General features: G+C 34.3%; 1 protein-coding gene and 1 pseudogene across 1 annotated transcript in view; one reads left to right on the top strand and one right to left on the bottom strand.

The window, feature by feature from the left end:
- The first annotated feature begins 417 nt into the window (after positions 1–417).
- SCN2A (sodium voltage-gated channel alpha subunit 2) overlaps positions 418–25,494 on the top strand; it is an 86,034-nt gene continuing 60,957 nt past the window's right edge. Inside the window, exons 1-11 of the mRNA XM_039855446.1 lie at positions 418–503; positions 2,088–2,405; positions 3,324–3,442; positions 13,548–13,637; positions 14,320–14,448; positions 15,022–15,113; positions 15,993–16,265; positions 19,058–19,121; positions 20,656–20,797; positions 20,938–21,144; positions 22,518–22,805. Coding sequence (XP_039711380.1) covers positions 2,139–2,405; positions 3,324–3,442; positions 13,548–13,637; positions 14,320–14,448; positions 15,022–15,113; positions 15,993–16,265; positions 19,058–19,121; positions 20,656–20,797; positions 20,938–21,144; positions 22,518–22,805 — 1,671 coding nt within the window. The 5' untranslated portion in view covers positions 418–503; positions 2,088–2,138. The remainder of the gene's footprint in view (positions 504–2,087; positions 2,406–3,323; positions 3,443–13,547; positions 13,638–14,319; positions 14,449–15,021; positions 15,114–15,992; positions 16,266–19,057; positions 19,122–20,655; positions 20,798–20,937; positions 21,145–22,517; positions 22,806–25,494) is intronic.
- On the bottom strand, positions 18,718–18,836 carry LOC120597242 (uncharacterized; annotated as a pseudogene).

A 25,494-nucleotide genomic window follows, 5' to 3' on the forward strand; every position in this document is an offset into this window, starting at 1 on the left:
ATTAATAAAATTGCTGTTTTATGAGTTTCTATTTTTACCCCTTCATTATTTACTTTCTTTTTACTTTTAATTTGAATTATTTGTATTGATTGAATAACTTCTGGTTTATCAAATAAAAAGCATGAACAGAAGAATTATTGGTTAACAGAATTAATAATTGAAATCAGCAGTCTTAATGTTTTGTTCTAAGAAAAGCCTGAACATCAGAGCTCTATTTCTGAAAGCTTTAGGCTACTTCTAACATACCTCAGTGCATACATTGTGTTTCTCTTCACGGTCCCCTCGCCCTCTAGTGGTAGTTATAAGAATGCCATCTTGTAGTCCCCGCACAGGAAATGCCTGTTCTTACTTCAGTTACCAGAATCCTTTTACAGGAAGTTAGGTGTGTGTCTTTGAAGGAGAATTAAAATGAAAAAGAAAAAAAGCATGATGGAATTTTAGCTGCAGTCTTCTCGTTGCCAGTTTATCAATCCCAAACCCTGGGTGTAAAAGATTCTGCAGGGGTAATGTTTTAACATTCTTATTATGCTTATTCTCTGTGATGCTTCTCTGCCTTTACAGTAGAATCCTTGGGGGAATCTGCAGAGGACCACTTTCATTTTGAAACTGCTGGCTGCATGTTTTAGCATGTCTTTTCTATTAGAACATCCAGGCATGACAGTTCCCTCCCTGGAGTGTGCAAAGAAGGAACTGCCATGCCTGTTGCCAGGCATGAGTCTCTGGGGCTGGGTGAGGAAAATGAGAGATGTTTTGGAGGCACTGTGATAGTCTGCTAGCTGGTAGCTGAAAGGTCCTACATAGTCGACTTCAAAAAAATGTGGAGATGGTACAGTAGCTTATTATATTTTAGATTACACTGTTTGATCTGGCATATACTATAGAAATGATCCAGATATTAATGAATTTTACTCTTAGAAAATGCACTTCATATAATTAAATGGCAATTCTCATTTTTGTAGGGTGGATGTTAAAATGGACTGACATTTTTAAAAGAAGGAAAATTGATAAGTGATTGTATACAGATGGCATTCCGGAGTCAAGATTTTGGTTGTATTATTTCGAAAAGCGTAGAAACTCTTGCCACTGATTCAGAGATAACATTTGGAATGATTGGTGTGCTTTGTTGAGTTACACATGTTAGTCCAGTAAAATATGATTAGAATACAGTAAAACTGGATTTATTGCAAATGCCAATATAATAGGAGTTTGCTTAAAAGATAAACTATGTTCAACTTATTATTTTGTTCAAGTTCAGAGCTGCTATGTAGATTTTATGAAATGGACACTATTTGAGAAAATGGGCTATCTCTACCGTATTTCCTAAGGAACTACAAATTTGGTCATTTAAGAAGCAATTACACTAGCTGGCAGCAGGTTGCTAAACCAGGGGGTCCAAGCACCAGACCTCTGACGTGGGTGACTTCCTGCCCAGTTTGGCAGGAGCTGGATCCCTTCCTGTGCAGCTTCCAAACAGTTCCAAACGCAACCGGGCATCCCCTGCTCCTTCCTGCTCCCTTGTTTTCAAGCAGTATCCACCTATGTCTCCACAGCCTGGCATTTTAGAATTTCTAGAGCTTTTTACCAGGTGCGTTGATATTGAATAAGCTCTTAAGAGTGGAAAAGTAGGCCAAAGGGAACATAGAAAAAAATGGAGAGATATATGCGAGATCCTTGCACAGCCCAGGTTCTACAATTTTGAGTGATTATTCATCTCTTGTTTTGGATCTCTGATATTTTTTTCAGAAAAGATGTTAAAAAAGATGGCTGCCAAAATATTCACACAAGTGAAATAGCAAGCATGAACCAGTATCCTCCATTTCCTAGTTCTGAATTGGATATTTCCACTTAAATCATTTTGGAAGTGAGAGATGAGATTACCTCATAGACATATATTGAATATGAAAGATCTCCATGCAGGCAAAGGAATGCATGCGTGAGAATTCCCTGGATGCCAAATACAGCTTCCTTAGTAAAATATTATTATAGATAGCTTGGTTTATATATTTTATTTTAGTAGCATGTAATTGTCACAGTAACCTTTTATCCTAATGACCATTGCTTTCTTTTTTTCTCTCTCGTTTCCATAGCACTTTCTTATGCAAGGAGCTAAACAGTGATTAAAGGAGCAGGATGAAAAGATGGCACAGTCAGTGCTGGTACCGCCAGGACCTGACAGCTTCCGCTTCTTTACCAGGGAATCCCTTGCTGCTATTGAACAACGCATTGCAGAAGAGAAAGCTACGCGACCCAAACAAGAGCGCAAGGATGAGGATGATGAAAATGGCCCAAAGCCAAATAGTGACTTGGAAGCAGGAAAATCCCTTCCATTTATTTATGGAGACATTCCTCCAGAGATGGTGTCAGAGCCCTTGGAGGACCTGGACCCGTACTATATCAATAAGAAAGTGAGTTCTTAGTCAAGTTGCCTTTATTTCCCCTCCTTCCTAGTTGGTTCCAGGCTATTCACAGGGATGTCTAGTAAAGAATGTTGTCCTTCCTCCTCTCTATCTCAGATAGCCCTAGGATGCTGGCTGGGCCTGGCCATGTAATGGTCCCATTGTCCTAGAAGTCTTTCGGAAGCACTCATTTGAACCTACATTCCCAGGACAGGCAGAGAACTGAAGAGGCATCTTGCAATGGGGAATTGAGGAAGGGCAGAAGTCTCTCACCTTACATTGTGGTGAAGCAAAAAGTGAAAACAGGGAATGAATTTTCCATATGCATATTTTATATTTCCAAGAGAAATATATGAATGAATTTTTATGCTCTTGAACTCTATATAAGTTACTTCGATCTTCAATAGGTTTATGCCTTCGTACCATAAACTTTGTCTTTTCTGTGTTTCTCCACAGAATGAATAGTAGCAGTTGACTTGCAGTGCTCAAAAAAGAGTTTGACCCAAACACAATCTTGGAAAACCCTGAAGTTCTTGTGAAAATTTTTTTTATCTAACTGATAAAAAAAAGTTTCTTCTTTGATAACTGAAGAAATTATCAAAACCTTGTTTTTATGCTTATTATGAATTACAAATAGTTTTAAAATGCTGATATCAAAACTTGATAAAGATGCTAAGAATTTCTATGGCATTGACTTCAAATTTTCATTATTTTCTTCTTTACATCCTCAAGTCACTTACCAAATTTAGGAGAATTTATAGTCCTCAGAAAGAAAAAGCACCTATCACCATGTCATATGTTGGTAATTAGTATATTACTACATTTTTTTATAAGGCTATCTTTCTAAATAGTGGTCTCACCTTTGTCTTAAAATATACTTGATGTATATTCTAAATTTTGTTTTATGTGTTATGTTTTCTTTTTCAGACATTTATAGTATTGAATAAAGGGAAAGCAATCTCTCGATTCAGTGCCACCTCTGCCCTGTACATCTTAACTCCCTTCAACCCTATTAGAAAATTAGCTATTAAGATTTTGGTACATTCATATCCTTTTTTTTTCAAATAGTCGCTTAACATGGTTTTGCTCTTTGACTGAATTATTGAGCTGGGAATTAAAAAAATATATGTGGTTGGTTGCCAGTGTTATGTACACTTTACTTTTTCTTTCCACTTACTCAACAGTTAGCATCTTGCAAATAGGATCGTAGGTAAGTGAACCACTTTTCTCCATCTTCTAAGTATTTCTCTTCTCCCTGACTCGCTACTTATTTCTTCTTTTTAAACTTTACAATGTTATGTAATGGGTAAACTTTATTAGCTAATTTACTGCTTTACATTTTGAAAATACACAATTTTATTTCTTTTCGGTCTGAATTTTACTTTCTGTTTCTCATTTCAGCATTTGAAAGCTTTGAATTAGTAAATGTTTACAGTGTGTGACTGTACACACTAGCCTTTTAAATATTTCTCCAAATTATTTTCCCAACAGTATTCTCATTGATTTTCTATTTTCCCTCCCTTCCTTCCTTCCTTCCTTCCTTCCAATCCTTCTTCCTTCCTTCCTTCCTTCCTTCGGCCTTCCTTCCTTCCTTTTCCATTTTTTTTTTCCATTTTTTTTTTTGGTCACTTGTTCTAGGTTCTATCCAAGTCACAGATCCTGATACAATTACCTCTCTCCCTCCAAAGGCTTAATGTCTGCCTACCCGTTACATCCTTATTCTATTCTTCATTTTCCTTATTGAAGTAGCTACTCCTTGGAAATGGGATTGATGGCACCTTGGTGGCTTGTAATTTTACTTACTCTTGAAAGTTACATAGAGTAGTTGTGAATGATAAGTTTTATTACAGGCAAGGGACAGTGGTCTGTCTGGCTGACAGCCAGCCCTGGAAAAAACAGGGAAGCAAAGGTTTGGCAGACGGGGGCTGTGCCAGGCAGGGGCATTTACGGGAAGAACACAGAAGCCTTGCGATGACAACTGATATGCTTCGGGGACCAGAGGGAAGATTCCTGAAGGAGAAACTGAAATTTAAGCAAAGCCTCAGATAGGACAACTTTTAATGGTTCTTCTTTAAAATAGTCTTTGCCTGGGATTTCACAACATGGTTAGCCCAGAGCCTGGCTTTAAGGCTCGCAGTATAAAAGCTCACTGCCCTTAGCAGGCCTAGAAAATATTTGAATTAGATTAGGTACGGAATTCAGGAGATGGAAATAAGCTTGGTACCATGGAACTCGGTTCAGTTCTGAGTGGAGGGGCTGTAAATCGTGACCCCAGACTTGCCTAGCATTGTGGTAAGATGTCTTCAGAAGCATGGCATTCTGGAATTCAGTCTCTTTCTAACCTCTAGTTTGTTCTCCTCCCCCTCCCCAGAAGTTTTACATAGACATCAACATATTTTAATTTGATATTTGTTTTGTGTTTTAAGATTTAATAATTTCTTCTGAATTGTCTAAAGCAATGTATTTTCTTACCTTTGTTTTTCAAGTAAGAGAACTCAGTTGTACAGGGAGAAAAAAATGTCTTTGAGTTAGCATTAGGAATGAATAACAGAGTTGAGATTTAGATTTGGGTCTCCTGAATGATAAATTATGGTTTATTATTATATTTCAAGTATTTAGAATCTGTACACTGAATAAATCTTTCTATAAATTATTTATTATATTTTAAAATAATTGTATACCCGTTATATAAACATTATTTTTACATGTAATTATGTGAAAACTCAGACTTCGTTCAACACTCGGTTCAGAGTAGACACTGGGAGAGTATGTGTTGAATAAATAAGTGACTAATGAATTAGAGATTAAAGGATCATATGCAAAACAAGTGACAAAATGGAAGGTTTGAATAGGTCAGAAAAATCTATTTTGTCCTGAATCTGATTGATGAGATGGAATTAAGAAAGCCCACTATTAAAGGAAAACGTAGCTTCTTGTTTTAAAAATTTTGTGTAGTAGAGATCTTTGAAAATGTTGTGAAAGCTCTCATCTCCACTCCAGAAAAATACTAGGAGATTAGAGAGCCCATGAATTTTAATCTAGGACCCTCTGGAAAGTGATAGTGGACGAGGGCAGTTTTAGAAGTCCTGATCAGAGAATCTGAGCATTGAGGACAAAGTTTACGGTGGGGGCTCTCTAGGAATGAAGATACAACTTGAATTTGAAGGTTTGAACTTGCTTCCCAGAAGAAAGAAAGAAAACCTCCACGGGGCAAAGTTGTGAGGAGGTCTGCAGTGATGCAAGTTGAAATGCTGAGGCAGCCGCGTAGATCTTTTAAGATTTGCCAAACAATTGACTCTCCTAGAAGCTTACTAATGGCTCATAGCTACAATTTATTTCTAGAAATCTCCCTAGAAAAAGTAAATTTTTAAAAATCTTAATTGCCAAAATTAAAATATATATATATATATTTCGTATATCTCACCTAAGAGTAGAAATATAAGGGGAAAAAAAGGCAGACGGGCTAATAGTCTAAGAGAGATAAATTCTTCAGTCTTTTGGTGATAGTGGCACACTTCATTAGAGATTCTAGTAAACTTTGGTATGTATAATACTCTACAGTTTCCAAGAGATTTTCCCAATAATTTTGTCTTTTATTTCTCACAATGCAAACCGTAGGCTCAAATCCTTGTTTTCTAACGTCAAGCATAGTGCCTTTTGCCATTAAGTTAAAAATGCTTAGAGATAGTCACAGTGGACTTGAGCACAGTGACCGTGTATTTGTTATCATTAGTTAATAGTCACTGTGTATTTGTTATCATTAGTTAATAAACCAGAAAATGTCCATTCACAATAAAGAAATTGGCATTTTAAACGTACACCGATACCTCTATCTCCAACAAAAATCCTGACTTTTTTTGTAAAGATCTGTTATCTTCATTAGAAACTATCGAATATCAAATTAGCTTTGTTTCTTGATTTTGGCAGAGTAACAAGTTATATTTATGCTTTCCATATTTTTGTCAGGGTATATTTTGAAAACTGAAAATGCTTTTGATGTGCCTAGTATCTTGTTTCATAGTTAAATAAAATATGGTTATACTTTTATATAGTAAACAAGTTAAAATTAATTTATATTCCTAAAATTCCAAGTTTTAAGTGTTTCATGTCCGTTTTTATGATTATAACTTAATATACAGTCTTTTTTTATTTTGCTTTCATCACTCATTCATCTGTTGATTTGCAAATATTTATTGAGTACCTACTATGTGGTAGATGTTCTTCTAGGCATTGGGATACAACATCGAACAAAACAAAGTCCGTGCTCCCATAGTTATGTGTATGTGTGTATTTTTGAGGAGAATGATAATAAAAATAAATCAGATGTCAACTAGCAATAAGTCCTATTAAGAAAAAAATAAAGTCGTGTAAAAAGAGAAGAGCGGCAAGATGCTGTTTTAGATCATACGGTCAGGGAAGTTCTCTCTGAAAAGACACCATTTGAACAAAGATCTGAAGGAAGTGAAGGAGTGAGACATGGAAATTTAGGGAGAAAGTAGGCGTAAGGTAAATAGCAAATATGAGGGCAAAGTATGAAGATAGAGGTGAAACCAGTGCATTTAAGAATCAGCAAGAGCCCACTGCGCCTGCAGTAGAGTGGGAAAGGCAGGGCCTAGGAGAAGATAAGGTCAGTGAGAGTGGAGGTCAGGGGCTAAAGTTGTAGGCCACGGTGAGGATACCAAATTTACTCCAAATGACACGGGGAGAGATGACCGAAGGGCTTTCAGCAGAAGAATATCATGACCTGACTCAGATGTTACAAAGATCACTCTGGCTGCTTCATGGATGATAGACTACATGGGATTAGAGTGTGGCAGCAAAAAGGTAGTTTGGGGGTCTACTGCCATTATGAAGAAAAGGGATGCTGGTGATTTGGACAATGAAAGAAACAATGGGGGTGGCAAAATGTCATCACAATTAGATGTATTTTGCAGAAGGGCTGACAGAATTTGCTCAGCAATTGGATGTAGGGTATGAGAGAATGAGCAGAGCCTAAAGATGAATCCAAGTATGTAGTCTGGTCAAGAAAGAAAAGTGTAGTTGCTGTTGACTGAGCTTGGGATGGCCTTAGGTGGCACACTATGGTGGGTAAAATCCAGAGTTTGTATTTGAACATGTTATTTTTGAGATGCCTATTAGACATCAGTGGAGGACTTAAGGAGTTCAGGAAAGGGTACTCCTGGAAATACAACGTTGAGAGAAGTCAGTATATGGATGATATTTAAAATCATGACAAAGACATTCCAAATCACACAACTAATTCAGAATTGCTTATATTCATAAAGGGGAAGAAAATGAAAAAGAGCTTTTGGTATCAGAAAACCTGGTTCAAACTCCACCTCTAAGATTTATTTATTAGCTATATGACCTTGGAGCAAGTCACTCCAACTGTTTTGAATCTCAGTTTCTCCATCTATGCAATTGTAGTCATAATATATACACCAATAATAATAAAATGTATGAGAAGTCCCTAGTACAATGACTAGCACTTAGTAGATACTTGACAAATGGTAGTTCTGACAGTTATTGTTGGTAGTAGTAGCTACAATTATAGCAGCAACTGCTGCAAGATTAACAAAGTAAAACTCTCATACTGCTTAAGGAATTCCACAAAGAATTCTGTACAAATCACTACTCTCTCGAATCCTGACTTTGCAAACAAAATGTTTATATTGCACCAGAGTTTGGAGCTATAAGTGACCAAACACAATGTAGTCATTCTCAGCTTTCTTACTTCCAGTTTTCTCGCTTTGCATGAATTAATTGAGTTCCTAGGGCACATTTTACATCGGTGACAGAGCTGACACTTCAGGCCAGGTCTTCTGATTACTAGCCCAGTGCGCTTTGCTTTTTCCATCTAACAGAAGAAAACCAATTTCTAAACCCTCAGGTACAATGTAGTTGGGGCATTACCAACATCTCTATCTCTATATATCTCAAAGGTTATTTTCAGTGGCTCTAATTTACTATTCATTACATAAGAAGTGAGCTTGTTAGCTCATCCCAAAATTATATGTATCTATGTAGAAATTAAAAACATCAAGGTTTCCCATGCAAAGAACTGCATAGGTCTGTAGGAGAGGAGGGAGAACAACATATAATTTTCACTTCCCCTATTTTCAATGCTCAAACATTATCACATATTATCACATAGGAGATTTTTAATAACAGAATGATGAGTTAACAGTGTATATGTGACATTTAGTCAATATTTCTGCTGGCTCAGAAATATATACGACTGTGTAGAAAGAGACCTACCTTATTGTGCTTTGAATTCTCCATATTTTTGTTCAAAAAACCTCTAACAAAACTCTCTACCTTGAGTTTATATATATGTTTTTAAGTTCAAAATTCCCTTGGAATGTCTCTGAATATTATGTCATTACAAAGTCTCTGAACAGAAGCACAGTCTTTCCCTTCCTAAAAAATGACAAATACCCTACATTTTATATTCAATAAACAAATGATTAATATTAATAAAATAATTGTATCCTCTAAGAGAAGTATTAGTACTATTATCTGCATTTATATAAGAAAGCTGAATGTCAGACTATTAAAGAACTTGGTAAAGCCCGCGTGGTTAGTAAAGGATGCATGTGATCCACGATTCACTGTTTTGAAGCCCATGCTGCTTCATCCAACATACAAGAATGTAGGGATGGGCATGCTACTACTCTACCTAGGTTCCATGGCAAAGGCTACATAAACCATTTTCAATATGAACTTTAAGAAATCTCTCCTCATATACACACAGAAAACATTTTAGATTTGCCAACTGACAGGTTAATATCAAAAGATTAACACAATTTATTAAATTAATAGATCAGAAAGATCACTTTTTCCCTGATATTCTACAAAGTTAGTCTGCTTCTGTATTATTTTATATACCAAAGCTCTTGAGGAAATATTATCTGGGATACATTGTTCTTTTGAAAAGTGTACTTTAGTTGATGTCTTGGCCTATGTATTTAGAAAATAATATAGGATTTATACATTTGGTTACTGGTTCTAGCCCCCTGAAATCTGGCTTGATGTAGAGTTTCTATACTTTTTCACTGTATAGTATCACCAATACAAAATCCTTATCTACCTTTTATTTTCATATTTGCATATTTGTTATGATTATCTGAAACCCTACTATTTTAGTCACTCACCAGATTCCAAGAATTTTAAAAGTATGTGACTGATAGAATAAATCCACAGTGATTTTTAAAAGTTAATTTTGAAATTTTCTATTTAGAGATATCTATTAAAAGCATAAAAACCCAACTCTAATTATCTTGTATTTTGTTTTAAAGGCAAAATAGTTTTATTTGCTTTCCTTTTTGAGTGTTTGAGGATCTTTAACTTACATGTATTTGTTATTATTAAAGTGATAGTTATGTAATGTGGGAGCATAATGCTTTATTAATTGTGGCTTACTGAACAATAATATTTCTATTGTTTATTAACGTTGAAATATATCTTTTACTTCATTGTATATAATTAAATTCTACCGTTATAAAGAGTAAACATTTTACTCATAAAGCCATGGTTTAGACCATTATGTGACATAAATCTCATGAGACTATTAAGTTACACCTTACATTTATCCTTTTTCTAAAAAAAAAAAAAAAAAAAAAGATTGAAACTTGTGTACTCAATATATGTGAAGACAGATTTCATGCTGTATTTTTGTCCCATATCAATAACTACATCATGAAAAATCATTAAAAAGGAAAAATATTCATTTAGTCAGAAATGAGTTGCAAATTGATTTCATTCAGTAGTTAACTGACACTGTGAAATGGCAAGGATGTAATGGTGAACAGTACAGACATGGTCTCTGCCCTCATGAAGTTGACAGTCTAGTAGAAAAAATCAACATGAAAAGTAGTCAATGGAAGGATAATATAAGGTGCTATAAGAGTATATAACTGATATATATAAACAGGTCAGGTGCTATTGTGAATAAGTTTCTACTAGAAATAACTTTTAATCTGAGTACTAAATAAGTATGAATTGGCTAGGGTGAAGTAGAAAGCATTTCCAAGGAAAAGAGGTGACATTTGCAAAAACCCTAATTTGAGAACAAACATATTTCGTTAGATCTAAAACAATTACAATAACATGGAATAGTGGAGAGTGCAATGAAGACTAAATAATACAAAACTAGAGAAGTAGACTGGGGTCAGAACAATAATTTATATTATGCTAAGACATTTGATCATCATCCTCACAATAGTGGGAAGCGATTACAATGATCTGAATTACGTTTACAAAGGCTATTTTGGCACAGTGTGCAGAATAGATTGAAAATAACCAAACATGGATTCAGAAAAAAACAGTTTGGAGGAAACTGCAATATCGTAGGTTAGACTTGATGGACACCTGGACCATGTAATGATGTAGTTATGCAAAAAAAAATGTTGACAGAATCCAAAAATAGAAGGTGGAACTGACAATATTTGGTGCTTAGTTGTATGTGGAGGTTTAGGGAAAGAGGAAAGTCTAAGATTGCTTCTATGTTCCTGCCTAGATCACATGGCATTTTATAAGATACAAAGATTTGAAAGGAGCAATTTTGTGGGGAGAGAGGGGCGCAGGCAGATTGGTAAGATGAAAAGATTTTTAATTCAGTTTTAGAACTCAAGATGTTTCAAATGATTTTGAAGCAGTACCAATGAGACACATAAGTGCAGATGTCATGTGGACAGTAGGGTGTGTGGAGATCTAACCTAGACAGAAATATTTGAGACTGGCGGATACAAAAATGGTGCATGAAACTATGTTGATGAGCTCTGCTCTACCAAGATGAGTATAGCAGGAGACTGGAGAAATGGCTGAGATATCCCAGGTCATTCTTTTCAAAAAAGAATTCATTTCAGAAATTGCTGAAGAAATGGAGGACTGGGACCTTATGAAGCAAGGGGCAAAGAACATAATGAAAGGGGAAGATTCATGTTTGTCAAATACTGATGAGAGAGTAAGTCAAATAAGAATTCAAAATTATCCTTTTATTTTTAGTGACAAAATGTGGAAAGTTTATTGTCTTCAGAAAGAAAAGGTAGTAGGTTGAGAATGTGATAAAATACTTGAGAAACAGGTAAACATCTCTTTCAAGAAGTTTGGCTGCGAAATGGAAAAAGTTAGGGTTGTAAATAGTTAAAGAGCACTGTGGGTTGCAGGAAAGTAGTCTCCTCCCCACCATCCCAAGATAGGACAGACCAAAGCAAGTTTATGTTGATAGGATGAGACCAAGAAAGTGGGAGATGTTAAAGGTGAGAGAAGGAAGAGATAAGAGATTTACAAAGTATTCTGGAAAAGTAGAAGGTGTCCAGAGCATGGGTGTAGGAATTGAATTCTTCCCCATTGAAACAGGAAGGAGGAAAGGATAGGTTTCAATTCAGGGAGGCTTGTCAATTTGGGGGTGGGAAGTAGAGGTACAGCCAACTGATGCTATCTCTACTTTCAGTAAAGAAAGATAAAAGGTCATCATCTACTTGAGATAGGAGGGAAGGAAAAAGAAGGTTAGAAGTTGGAGTAGAGTGGAGAATATTTGAAATCGTCTTTGTAAAGAGTAAGGGACAGAGCTAAGTGGAGAAGTATTTAGCTGTACTTTGCAGAGAGTAAGGGAGGGAGCTAAGAGGAGAAGTACAGGACTGTGTTGAGACTGGGAACCAGGCATTTAAATGGTGTCGATCTGCCAAGGGGAGTTATTTTCTCCAGTAGGGGCTAGCAGGACAACAGATCACCTTTGTGATCCTCTAGTTTTATATGCTAATAGCAAATCATCTTTAATTTTCTTATTTTTTGTTTTTTTAGCAATAAAGGAAAAATATGTTTCTTTTTTGAAATGGTGTTGTTCTGTGTTCTCTAGGTTGCAGTGCCCTCACGTGGCTGATTCACATTATTCGCATATGATCATTTTCATGTGGATGCATTTGAACAGCTGAGAATTAAGCATGTGCCTTATATCGCTACTAGTAAAAATGAAAAATCAGTTACTGCTTTGACTAAATCCAGTTGTAGGCGCAAAGAAACTTTCTTTATAGTTTAATGTTACATTGGCTACTCACTGTCCTGTTTTACTGCACTTAAAATCACAGTGATATTTTGTTATGTGCAAGTAATGTGAAAATTTATAATAAAACTAGGGAGAAGGGTTATGAATAGCATCTATTCATTCTCTGGGATAATTATAATTGTATCTAAATTTACGTTGATAAAGGTTGTTGTTTTACATAATTACAACTGAATCTTTCTGCTTTTTATTAAATATGAAAAGAAATCATTTCATTATCTGATTACCAAATATTTTCTTAGAGAATTTTGTTGTTGTTTTTCAATATAAAGAAAAGTGAAGGGCATTGACTATGTCTACAAAAGCAAAATGGGGTACAGTGAAACAAACTAGACGTTTGTTATAAGCAATATCCTCTATGATTCAGGAAGTTAAGAAAGCAATTTATTTGACATCTACTATGTATCAGGCACAGTAAGTGTAGGAGCTTTAACATATTTTAACTAATTTGATTCTCACAGAAATCCTGTAAATAGTTTCTTTTTAAAATACTTTTATAGTGAAGTGAAGCAAAGCCAAGGAAATTAAGTAATTTGGCCACAGTTACAAACCTAAGAAATGCCAACACTAAACACCAGCCATTTTCTCTTACTATTTGGAATTTTATGAGCAATTACAGTATATCATATACCCCACTTAGAATCTTATTAAAGATATTCAACCAGGGCAACCCTTCAAATAGAGGTATAATGCATTTAATAAATCACTTGAATTCTCTTGTTGAATTTTTTTTTAAATAAATTTCTCTTGCTGAATTTTTGTCAGGGTTTACATACATGATGAACAGTTGTTGAGCTGAGTCTGTCATTAAAAAACTTAAACTGATAAATTATTTACTAATGAACTCCTTGCTTTGCATTTCATCTTTTTAATTACTAAGAAGCACCTAAGTATCCTCTAAGTAGTTGATGATTGGCCTGACATGGCCTAGAAATGGGGTTGTTGAGTGACAGAAATGGAAATAATAAACTCAATAATAATAAAATTATAAGGGCATAAAAGTTCTAAATTTCACGGTGGTGAAAGGCATGGCAGTACTTGGAAGTGAGATTTTCCATTGTTCTTTGTCTTCCTTGACGATATTCTACTTTATTCAATGTGCTCATTATGTGCACTATTCTTACCAACTGTGTGTTTATGACCATGAGTAACCCTCCAGATTGGACAAAGAATGTGGAGTAAGTAGAAAATTTAAAATATCTTTCAATATTATCATCCCTTTTTATTTCAAATTGTGTATTTAATATCTTGAGATTTCATCAGTTTCTTTAACAAATCATACTAGCTATTCCAAACCAGACAAGTTAGCCAGTGATTCAAGTGCATTTCAACCACTAACTTCCTCTAGGATAAAGCTTACAGTGTCTCATTCAGTGGCTCAAATTATTGCAGTGGTTTGACTGCCAATATTTTTAGCCCTTTATCTTCCTTGTGAGTCTCAGACTCTTAGGGAGATCATCAGTGATTATCCAATGATAAAAATTATACCTTGTTTGCATATTCCTTTCTCATGGCTTTCACCTTTCACTTTTCATTAATATTTTGGATTAATACCTATTTGTTTACATCAGACCAAAAGCAGTGTATTATAGATAATATCTTCATATAGAACCATATTATTTGGGCCTTCAAATTAATTAATGTAGTAAATACAATACTCATTTAGTTACAGTCAATGAATGACTTTTAAAATGTAATGTTTCTATCTTCCTTAAATCCTACCTAAGCTCTACATTATAGGGAGATAGATACAGATCCATATGGAAGCCTCTAATTTTTATTTGTTGTTTAAGTCTCTTTTAAGATATGTACATGTAAATGACTAGATCTTTAAATGTGGGCATGGCTGTTTTTTCTCAGGTACACTTTTACAGGAATTTATACTTTTGAATCACTTATAAAAATACTTGCAAGGGGCTTTTGTTTAGAAGATTTCACATTTCTACGGGATCCATGGAATTGGTTGGATTTCACAGTCATTACTTTTGCGTAAGTATCTTAATACATTTTCATCCTGGAAGAGTAAATCATTGGTGGGAGCCTACACTATATTTCTCCTTGGTGGCTTCCCTTGACAGATCAAGCATTTTTCATAGTTATCATAAGAATTTAGAATATTTTTCATCCAATCAAATTATGTACTTTAGAGAAATTAGGAACTATCATATAAATTATATGGCTTTGGTTTCAATTAGGGCTGTAAAGTAATAAAATGTTTTCCTAAGTAACAGAGATTATGACTGATGACAATGCCATTTTTCTCTTAATTGGGAAATCTGATGGCAACACTCATTGAAGTTGAAAAGGTCTTGATGAAAGACCAATGTAGACTTAGATTTCCCTAAATTCTGAATAACTCTGATTTAATTCTACAGGTATGTAACAGAATTTGTAAACCTAGGCAATGTTTCAGCTCTTCGAACTTTCAGAGTCTTGAGAGCTTTGAAAACTATTTCTGTAATTCCAGGTAAGAAGAAACTGGTATAAGGTGGTAGGCCCCTTATATCTCCAACTGTTTCTTGTGTTTTGTCATTGTGTTTGTGTGTGAACTCCTTATTACAGATATGTGACAGAGTTTGTGGACCTGGGCAATGTCTCAGCGTTGAGAACATTCAGAGTTCTCCGAGCATTGAAAACAATTTCAGTCATACCAGGTGAGAGCTAGGTTAAACACCGAGGCTGAGTTTAGCTGCTTTGGTGCTACAATCACAGCTTTTGTGCATAAGCCTTATTGCTTGTCACCTATTGCAAATAAAATATAAAAAAGCAAGAATCGGTACATCATATTTTGGATGGATTTGATTCTTTGCTTTTACTAGTTGCTTTCTTTAAAACTTCTAAATCAGCCTTTGAGTTTAACAAGTTTTTGCATGAGGCATTTGCAGTAACAGGCTACATACATGGTCTGCATCCTATAACATCAAGCTTTCTGCATAAAAGTTAAACTATGAGGCATTCAAACTGATGCAAAATTGACCATTTAGGTCAAAAACTGGCAGTTTTCTTACCTGCAGATAAATGAAAAAGCAAGGAATAGCATGAGTGTTGCATGGGGCTCAGTTTTCAGATGTCTTCCTTTTTTAATTCATACTCAAGCTTGCAGAATTTGCAAATATATAACCTCGTAATTCAGTGACTTAAAAGAATTCTTAGTACTCTATTCATATAGATTTTTTTTTTAAATCAATAAGAGGTTAAGGAGTAAGACATCTGCAAATAAAAGCAAAATATTTACACAAGGTTGATGTTTAAGCATGAATAATAAAATCTTTTTTTTGCTCTAAGGAATGTTTGGAAATACACTTTGGTTCATTTCCATTCAGTTTTCTAATGAACAGACAAGTTCCGCTTTCATTCATTTTCACCAGCTAGCAGGCTTTTCATGAAAATATTATTCAATCACACACATTAAACTAATATTGTTGGCCGTCTGCATGACATCTTTATTTTCCAGGACAAGCTCATGATGTTTTTGTTGGTAAAGTAGCTGTTAAACAGTGTATTTGAATTTCTCCCTCTGATTTTATTTGTAGGCCTGAAGACCATTGTGGGAGCCCTAATTCAGTCTGTGAAGAAGCTCTCAGATGTCATGATCTTGACTGTGTTCTGTCTGAGTGTGTTTGCACTAATAGGACTACAGCTGTTTATGGGCAACCTGCGGAATAAATGTTTGCAATGGCCCCCAGATAATTCTTCCTTTGAAATAAACATCACTTCCTTCTTTAATAACTCATTGGATGGCAACGGTACCACTTTCAATAGGACAATGAGCATGTTTAACTGGGATGACTATATTGAAGATAAAAGTAAGATACATTCTTTTAACCATTAAGTTATTTAGTCCTTTAAATATGAAAAATACATATATGGATATTGTCTCAATTTTGATGTGAGCCAAATGACGTAGACCAATTTAAGATAAAATCAATACATGTAATACAAAAATCAAATGATATCTTACTCCTTTTTCCTTATCTGTCAATCAACGTGATAAAAGTTACCATTTGAAAATGTTATCTTTTCCTAAAGCAGTGTTGAAAGCAATACTATATTATGCTGTATAAACAAAATATTTATACTTATTTGGTAGGCACTGATCAAGAATTTTTAATCATATTAAGTAAATCAATAGTTTGAACTATTCAGTATATTATGCTGAAATGTATTGTTAAGAAGACTGGGGAAAAATAATTTGGTTCTGTTTGGTTGACTCAGTATATGTATTGAGTGCATATGATGTATCTGGAAATAGAGAATTCATTCACCAAGATAAAATCTGAATTCGTGTGCTCATCAATAAGTTAAGCAACCCCACTCCAGCCATTTGCTCATTGATCATGGGAAAGTATAAACTCAAAACCTACCTCCATAATATTCTTGTTCCAACTTATCCCTTTGGTGTCAGTCATTGTTTTAGATTTGTTTGTCAGTATAGTTGGATTTTATTTAAGGAATGGACATCAGAATAAACTTATGATGCCACATACTTCAGTATAATTTCTTACCACTGAAACCAGCCCCTCTGTTATTTGGATGCTCAAGTCCTTTCCTCTCCGTGTACAATTACCTTGCCAACTTCCATTGATCCCTTGATTATCAGTACTCCACAAGGACACTAATTCTGAGGTATCCTTCATGGTTTTTAGAACCATATAAAATATTACATTAATATTTTAAGAATTGGTATTCTTAAGATTTATAACGAGGAGATTAGGATTCATTGGATAAATGAGTAAATAAAACAAATGATTCCATGATTTATGGGGTTTTCCATTTAATTATGTTATAATAACAGCACAATGACAATCTTTGCACATAAATCTTTTCTCTATTTCTAATCGCTTCCTTTAGATGGATTTTTATTAATAGAATATTTTTTTCAGTTAAGAGATTAAGACTATGGAAATAGAGTCAATTTGCTCTCCAGAGGATCATACCACTCATTAATATTACCATATTTTAAAATCTTTTGGTAGAAGGAAAAGTATATCCTCTTCTTCCTAATTATTATAGCAGTAGAATTTTTTTAATCTTTTTTTTTTTATAATGACATTGGTTAACAAAATTCAGGAAATTTCAGGTATACAATTCAACAGCAAGGCATATATATATATATTGCATTGTGTGTTCACCACCCATAGGCAGTAGAATTTTAAAGATATGTTTATTAATATCATTAGCAAGTTATATATTTTATGTAATGTGAATTATATATTCAACATTTTTAGCCATTATTCTATCAGGTGATAGTATGTTTTAAGGAATTCATATGAACTTTTTAATTTATCAAGTATATAACATTTTGTGTTTTTTAGCAAATACATTCTCCAGCTTGTTTTTCATCTCATTTCTTAGTTTTGATGCCTAAGTGATTTTGACTTTTAGGCAATCGAGTTATTGAATTCCTTTTATTTTTTCTATATTTTAGTTTATAATTTTTTTATTTAAAGATAATAAAAATATTCACCGAAATATTCTACCTATAAAGCAGCCACCTATATATTATATATTAAAAAACCCTATACATGTTTTATATCATATTAATGGATGTGTCTTTAAATCTTTAATCTTTGAAAATATAGAATTATTTTTTGATATATATTGTAGGGTAAAGATCTAAAACTTTCTGCAAAACTATGACTTGGATTTCCCTGCATAATATATTAGGGTTTTCCTTGAATATAAGCTTTAAGTATTCCTAAAACAACCATAATAATTTTTTGTGGGGGATATGTATGTATTTTTTTAATGTGTGCGTGTTAGTAAATATATAAATATGTATGTTTATGTATACATATGTTTCTTGAGATCATCTTTGCAACTTATTAAAGTTATATGTAAGACTAGAAACTAGATATATAACTTGGAAAATATATATCTCCAAAGAAACAATTTATTTTGTTTATTTGAAAGATAGTAATCAAGCCAAAACCCGAAAGAAAACACTTATTTACAGCATCATAGAAAGAGCAAACACCTAAGCCGACTTTTCACAGGAAATTAAGTCAAAGTTGGTAGGAAAAAGAAAAAAAGTCTGAATCTGTTTGAAGTCCAAGCAAAAAGTGTTTAAAAAAGTAAAATTTTATTTACATAAAAGCAACAAGGCTTCTCTTTCTCTCACTTTTTTTGTTTTTATTTATCTATCTATTTATTTATTTATTTAGTTAGTTAGTTATTTTTAGGTGAGGCAACCTTTGGTTGACCTCACAGATTCCAAGGACCTTGTCAGCTTACAATTACTTATTTTTTTATTTTTTACGCCGACAGCACCTGGTCTTCCTAGGTGGTCTCCCATCGAAGTACTGACCAGGCTCAACCCTGCTTAGCTTCCGAAATCAGATGGGATCGGGCTTATTCAGGGTAGCATGGCCATAGACACTCTTTAAAAGAGATTTTCTAAATATTTGTTTAATTAAAAATGTTAAATTTTGATATTTGTGTAGTATTCAATTATATTTTCGTTTAACCATATACGAATTTATTATTTTATCCATTCCATTATGGTTGAAAAAATTGTAAGCTCTATTATCTAGACACAATGGCTGAAGTGTTTTGAGGGTTTTTAAATAATTCTTTCTGTTCCTCACTCTTTAAATAGGTCACTTTTATTTTTTGGAAGGGCAAAATGATGCTCTGCTTTGTGGCAACAGCTCAGATGCAGGGTAAGTTGATGTTTCGTATTGAGTTCAGTCCACACTGCTCCATCGGCCTTAATGACCTGCCACCTCCCACCCACATGGCCCCACTCCCTCCACATTCAAAGCCCTCCATAAATTCCACTTCACACTAACTCTCAAAATAGCTGAGATAAGTGTGGATTCACACTTTCTTCACACACTCATATGTGGCAATTATTTTTCCATACTAGGTCACAGCTGATCTTCTAAATTAGTTTAATGGAAAAAAGAAAAGTAGTACATACATATATATATAAGAAGCTTAAGTTAATAGAATTCATAAGTGTGTACATTTGTAAGTGTGATATTTTACATATGCTGATGTGATCTCCATGGCTTAAAATGTACTATCTCTGAAGAAATTGTCAATATCTGAAGCATGGTGAGTGTATATCTAGCATATGTTAGCAAAGCAGTTAAGACTATTGACTGGAGAGTTTGCATGGATTCCATTGAATACTGACTCCACTATATAATGTCACCTTTCTTTGCCTTGTAGTTTCCTCATGCGATAAAGGGGTTTAATAGGGTGGCTGTGAGAATTAAATGGATTACATTTATAGCTATTACAGCACTCAATATGTGCTTTTAATTATAACGATTGATATCATGTGAACATTTGTTATTAAGAAGTATTGAACATGGAGCTAAAGCCTAGGAAAATTCAGAGAAATAGTTTCCTCTTCCTATTTGGCAAGATTTTAGAATCATAGACTTCTAGTGTTCTTTCTATGGAAGATGATATGGTGGACATTAGTAACTAATACCTGTAACAAAATTCCCTATGGTAATAGGCTTTTCATTTGACTCATATGGTAAAGATTGTACTGCCTTTCTCTTTAGATCCCAGTGATAAGTAAAAGAGACTGATTTTAATTCCTTGTCTGTACTGTACTAAATGTTTTACATACAATTTCTTATTCAATGCTTGTACCTTTGCAAGACAGGTTCTGTTACTAGCCCTTTCTTACATATGAAGTGCCGGAAGTTTAGCAGGGTTAGGAAACCTGCCCTGGATCAGGTAGCGTGGAAGTGTCAGGCACAAGACTGAGGCCAGGTCAGCTTGATCATCAAGGTCATAGGACACCTTCACCAGGCAGAGTTATTTCCTCCTCTCAGTGTGCCCTCTCCCATCCTTTTTTCACCCCTCTTTTCTACTACCACAATCACACACATGCTTCTGCTTCTAGTTATCTTCAGTAAAAATCAATTTTTTCCCTTTAAATTTATTTTTCTGTTCGTGCCCACAAGTTCCCAAAGGTATTAATTATGATATTACTGCTTTTATATGGAGACATGATAAATATAATAATGACAATTATGAATCACAGGGGAGTTCATAAATAGACTTAATAGATTCTGTTATTATATAAATCAGTCCACCTAGTGCTGGTTAAGATAAGAGAAATCTGCTTTCCCTAGTGTCAGATAAAATAGGTATTGGCATCTGTAAAAACCAGAAAGCTAGCCAGCAGACTTGCAGTTACTGACTTCTTCTTTTGCTTTAACCTAATTTTAGCCAGTGTCCAGAAGGATACATCTGCGTGAAGGCTGGTAGAAACCCCAACTATGGCTACACAAGTTTTGACACCTTCAGTTGGGCTTTCCTGTCCTTATTTCGTCTAATGACTCAAGACTTCTGGGAAAACCTTTATCAACTGGTGAGAACAGATAATATGATTCTTCTGGGAAGCATGAAATATTGAAATCAAGAGAATTGCTGTAAAATACTTTATAACTTAGAGTATGAGCTTGTAACAGTCTACATAAAATTTAATAAAATATCTCTTCCATTTTACAGACACTACGTGCTGCTGGAAAAACATACATGATATTTTTTGTGCTGGTCATTTTCTTGGGCTCATTCTACCTTATAAATTTAATCCTGGCTGTGGTGGCCATGGCCTATGAGGAACAGAATCAGGCAACACTCGAAGAGGCTGAACAGAAAGAAGCTGAATTTCAGCAGATGCTTGAACAGTTAAAAAAGCAACAAGAAGAAGCTCAGGTATAGTTAGCAAACATAGAGCTCTTTTGTGTTTGTTTATCTCAGTTCTCTGACCACAATGGTGAGGTTAGTGGCATTTAGTATTCAAAATCAGCAGTGGTTAAACTGACATTTAAAAGAGGTCATAGGTGTTTGTAAGTGTTAAGATTCTGTTTAGTTTTTAGGAAATTATTATTTTTATGTTGATAATTACTGTCAATACTAATGACATCACAGCATGGAGATTTATAATTGCTTTATTACTATTTTTTTCTCCTTTGTGACCCTTCATTTACTGAAGCTCACAAACTAGACCAACATGCCCTCAATCGAAATATTTTCTTAATTTTCTGGGGAAGAGAAATTCAGTTATAGTTGCTTCTTCATGAGTGTCACTAGGGGGGAGAAAGGTCAGAAAAGCAGGGTTGAACTGAGAAGATTATTTCCTCGAGTCTGGAAAGACAAAGACTTATTTAATATTTATTTTCTACTTGAAGAGTGTTTAAATGCAAGTTTGTGGGTTGCATAAGAAAGACACAGATGTGTGAACATAATAAATCACTACATTCTCTGCCTCCTACACTGTAAGTCCTTTAATTTATACTTGATGAGGTTTCATAATAAGGCGAATATTTCTTTAATTTATTTACTTGACTTAATGACATTAACTCATCAAATTGCCTATTTTTTGGCTTTTCTTGGATCTCAAGGACAGTTCTCTTTTACCACTGAGTATCCTGAATATGTAATAAAGGTCAGATAAATGAAACATACAGGGGCAGCAACAACAAAATTGAATACTATATCTTTCCAAAAACTGTACTATTGTAATTTGCAAATTCATTCAGATGCCATGATCTGCGATTCCCTTATATATAATCTGTAAAATGTTTTTCTTGTGCATTTCTTAATAAAATTCTCAATTTAAGTCAAAGAGGGGGAAAAGGTTTATTAAAATAAAAAATACTCTACTGAATAAAATTCAATAATTTAGACTGGTACAAAAAGTCATTGCCGAGTGGAATTGTGATGGATCAAGTTAAAATAGGAAACCTTTAATTCTTAAATTCTTTCCTTATTAAGATACTTTTTAAATCAGAGAAAAATTATTAAGGTATTTAAATGTTTTGTTCATATTATTAGATAATTAGAAAGCATAGTATAAGGCCAGAGCTTGAAGGTTTTCATCCAGGTCTCATGTATCATCTTCCATATATCTGTTGATTTTAATTCTTTAATTGGTCTAACGACAATGTATTGTTTTCCAAAATATATGCCAGAATGAAGCATTGTTTTCCAAGCTCATACTTGTGTTACTAAAGATAAATTAAGCAGTAACGTGGACAGTTTCTCAAAGTGTATATGCAACTACCATTTACTTTGGGCCCTTGTAGGCAGCTGCTGCAGCAGCATCTGCTGAATCAAAAGACTTCAGTGGAGCTGGTGGGATAGGAGTGTTTTCAGAGAGTTCTTCGGTAGCATCAAAATTGAGCTCTAAGAGTGAAAAAGAGCTGAAAAACAGAAGAAAGAAAAAGAAACAGAAAGAACAGTCTGGAGAAGAAGAGAAGGAAGACGGAGTCCGCAAATCTGAATCTGAAGACAGCATTAGAAGGAAAGGTTTCCGTTTTTCCTTAGAAGGAAGCAGGCTGACATATGAAAAGAGATTTTCTTCTCCACACCAGGTAAAAATATTAGATTATATAAATTGCACTTTTTTAAAGCTAGGGCAGAATTTGGTAGAGATAAACTGCCTTCCCCCTAAATAGCATAATGCTTTCAGCGGTAATGATCATCAAGTGTTGTGATTATCACCTCAGAGAATTTGTGAGTTTTAAAACTTGTTGGAATCCCAGGAAAGCATTCTCAGAGTGTAGATCCCGGGGGACTAAGGAAGGTTTGTGATTTTAAGGTTTTGTTAAAGACTCAAACATCTCGAGGCAATTTTCCACATGAGTAATTGTCAGCAGATGTTTCTCATCCTTTCTTAGCTGCTGTGCCTGGACCCAGTGGACTGTGGGTTTTCTGGGTGGCAGGTTTCTTGAGCTGAACCGTGGACTCTTTCAGACCATCTATCTGTTCAGGTGTTCCCGTCCACGTGCAAAGTTCATCTGAAGAGTGCATTCTTCATGCCCTCACTTCAAGGGGATCCAAAGCAAAATTTCTCTAAAACTGTAGCTAAAATTCTTAGTAAGCATGCACTGAGGAAGATTTATGATACTCAATAAACATGTTTAATTGCAGTTGATTATCTCTGTCTCATGTTTAACATGGGACTTTCATTGAAATAATATCCCGATTTATATAGTGCACTAAATAAATGTTCACTGGATGCCTCTGGCTGATGTACTAATATAAGCTGTTGAAACTTTGAAATTTAAGATCTCTAATTGTCTTTAAAATTACCAAGAGAATTACCAGAAATACATAGTTTCTCAGAAGACAGTTTCACCAGTAGTGAAACCTTAGTATCTATATAGTAACGATAACAGCTAGAACGACACTGATAGCAATGATGATAGCTAACACTTAGCACAGTGCATTGCAATTTGCAATATAACTCATGTAAGCCCCTCACTACAGCCCTAGGTAGGTACCATAATCATCATCCCCAGTCTACACATATGAAGAGGAGGGTGTATTCTTTGTTGACTGCGTGTTTTATGCTTGGCATTCTTTATACACAGTCATAATTAGTGTTAACAGCCTTGCATAGTATTATTTTCGCTATTTTTTCAGCTCTTTGAAGTTAAAGAATTGCCCAATGTCATATAGTTATTGAGGGCTGAGATAGTATTTAAATCTGGCCTGACACTGAAATTCTTTAACTTTCTACCTTCTCAGGCCTACGAGTAAGAATATCTTTAAAACTGAAAAGGAAGTCTACAATTTGATGTCATTTAAAAGATACATATATTTAGAATTATACTTGCTCTTCATACATTTTATAGTATGCAGTCTCACATAATCTTATGTTTAATATGTATAAATTTTTTATAGGTCAATCTGTTCATTCCAAGTCCAAATAACATTATGAGACAGAATAAAGTAAAGAATTAATGGATTTGAATTCATATTAAAATAGAATTTGTTTTTAAGTAAATATCGACATTTACTCATTCTCATTCATGTTGCCATGGTCATAATTTCATTAGTGGAGACATTAATCTTAATAAATGTGAATTCCTTAAAAATCAACCCCCTTTTTTACAGCATTGGTCATTTTGAAAAGGAAGGAAGGAAGAAGGGAGGGAGGAAGGGAGGGAGAGTAGGAGGGAGGGGAGAAAAAAGGTATGTTCTACAAGGTAAAATTGCCTAAATTTGAAACTGCAGATTAGCAGTTAACCAAGAATCTCTCCAATTTGTTTTGTTTTTTTTGTTTTGTTTTGTTTTTCAAATCCAGTAAAACTAACTCTAGGTAAAATAGTGAAGCCTGAAAAGATTAAGCTTTGTTCTGCCTCTTTCTGCAAATTTTGCTTACAGATATAACATTTTTCCAGTACTATCTTCTTCAGACCTCCATTTCCTAGCTAGTTGGACATTATAAGTGATCACTGAATTATACAAATTGGAATGTTGGCTGGACTTGATATTTGCTTCTTAAGTGGTATCTATATTTAAAAAAGAGAAAGATTTTTTTTTAACCTAAAAAAGAAATAGTCAAACAAATAGCTAAGAAGATGGAGAGGGAAATGGAAAGGGAGAGAGAAAGAGAAAGAGAAGGAGGAGAGAGGAAAAAAGTGAGAAGGAAGGAGGGAGAGAGGGAGAATCCTGAATTCACACTAATCTCATTTAGCAAGTCCCTGGAAATAATACCGAAAATATCAAGCTAGGCAAAGTTTCTTAACCTGGGTATGGTGATGAAAAGTCTACTGCTTTTGTTAGATTTTTCAAGGGTCCAAGACTCCAAAGTATTAGAAACTATTAGTTTATGATGACATGATAGAAAGGCAGTTGTGTTGGTAAACATTTCTATTTTCACATCAAAGAAAACATAATGTAGGCTTTTACTTCAAGATTATAATTTTCTTAATAGAGTAGGTGAATTGCACAAAATATTTCTTAGACTTCACTTTGACTTATTAGTATTGGAGAGGGGAGAGAACAAAATCAGGAGTTTAATTTCTAGTCAAGTCCCAAGACAACCTGGATGTTTTATTTTGAATCCTTTATAAGATACAGTTGACCTTAAGTTATTTTATTCCCTATTCATAATAAACCAAGAAGTTTTGCTTTTTAGAGATTGATTTCTTGTGGCAGACTTTTCTTACTGACTATCCTTTGTTTGTGGCACAGTATTTGATTGCAATGGATTTATATAATTAATTAAGCAATAGAAGTTGATGCTAACAGATGGGACACAATCATTTTTCA

This window comes from Pteropus medius, unplaced genomic scaffold (genome assembly GCF_902729225.1).
Source record: "Pteropus medius unplaced genomic scaffold, Ma_sr-lr_union100, whole genome shotgun sequence".
In the NCBI taxonomy this organism is placed as follows: domain Eukaryota; kingdom Metazoa; phylum Chordata; class Mammalia; order Chiroptera; family Pteropodidae; genus Pteropus; species Pteropus medius.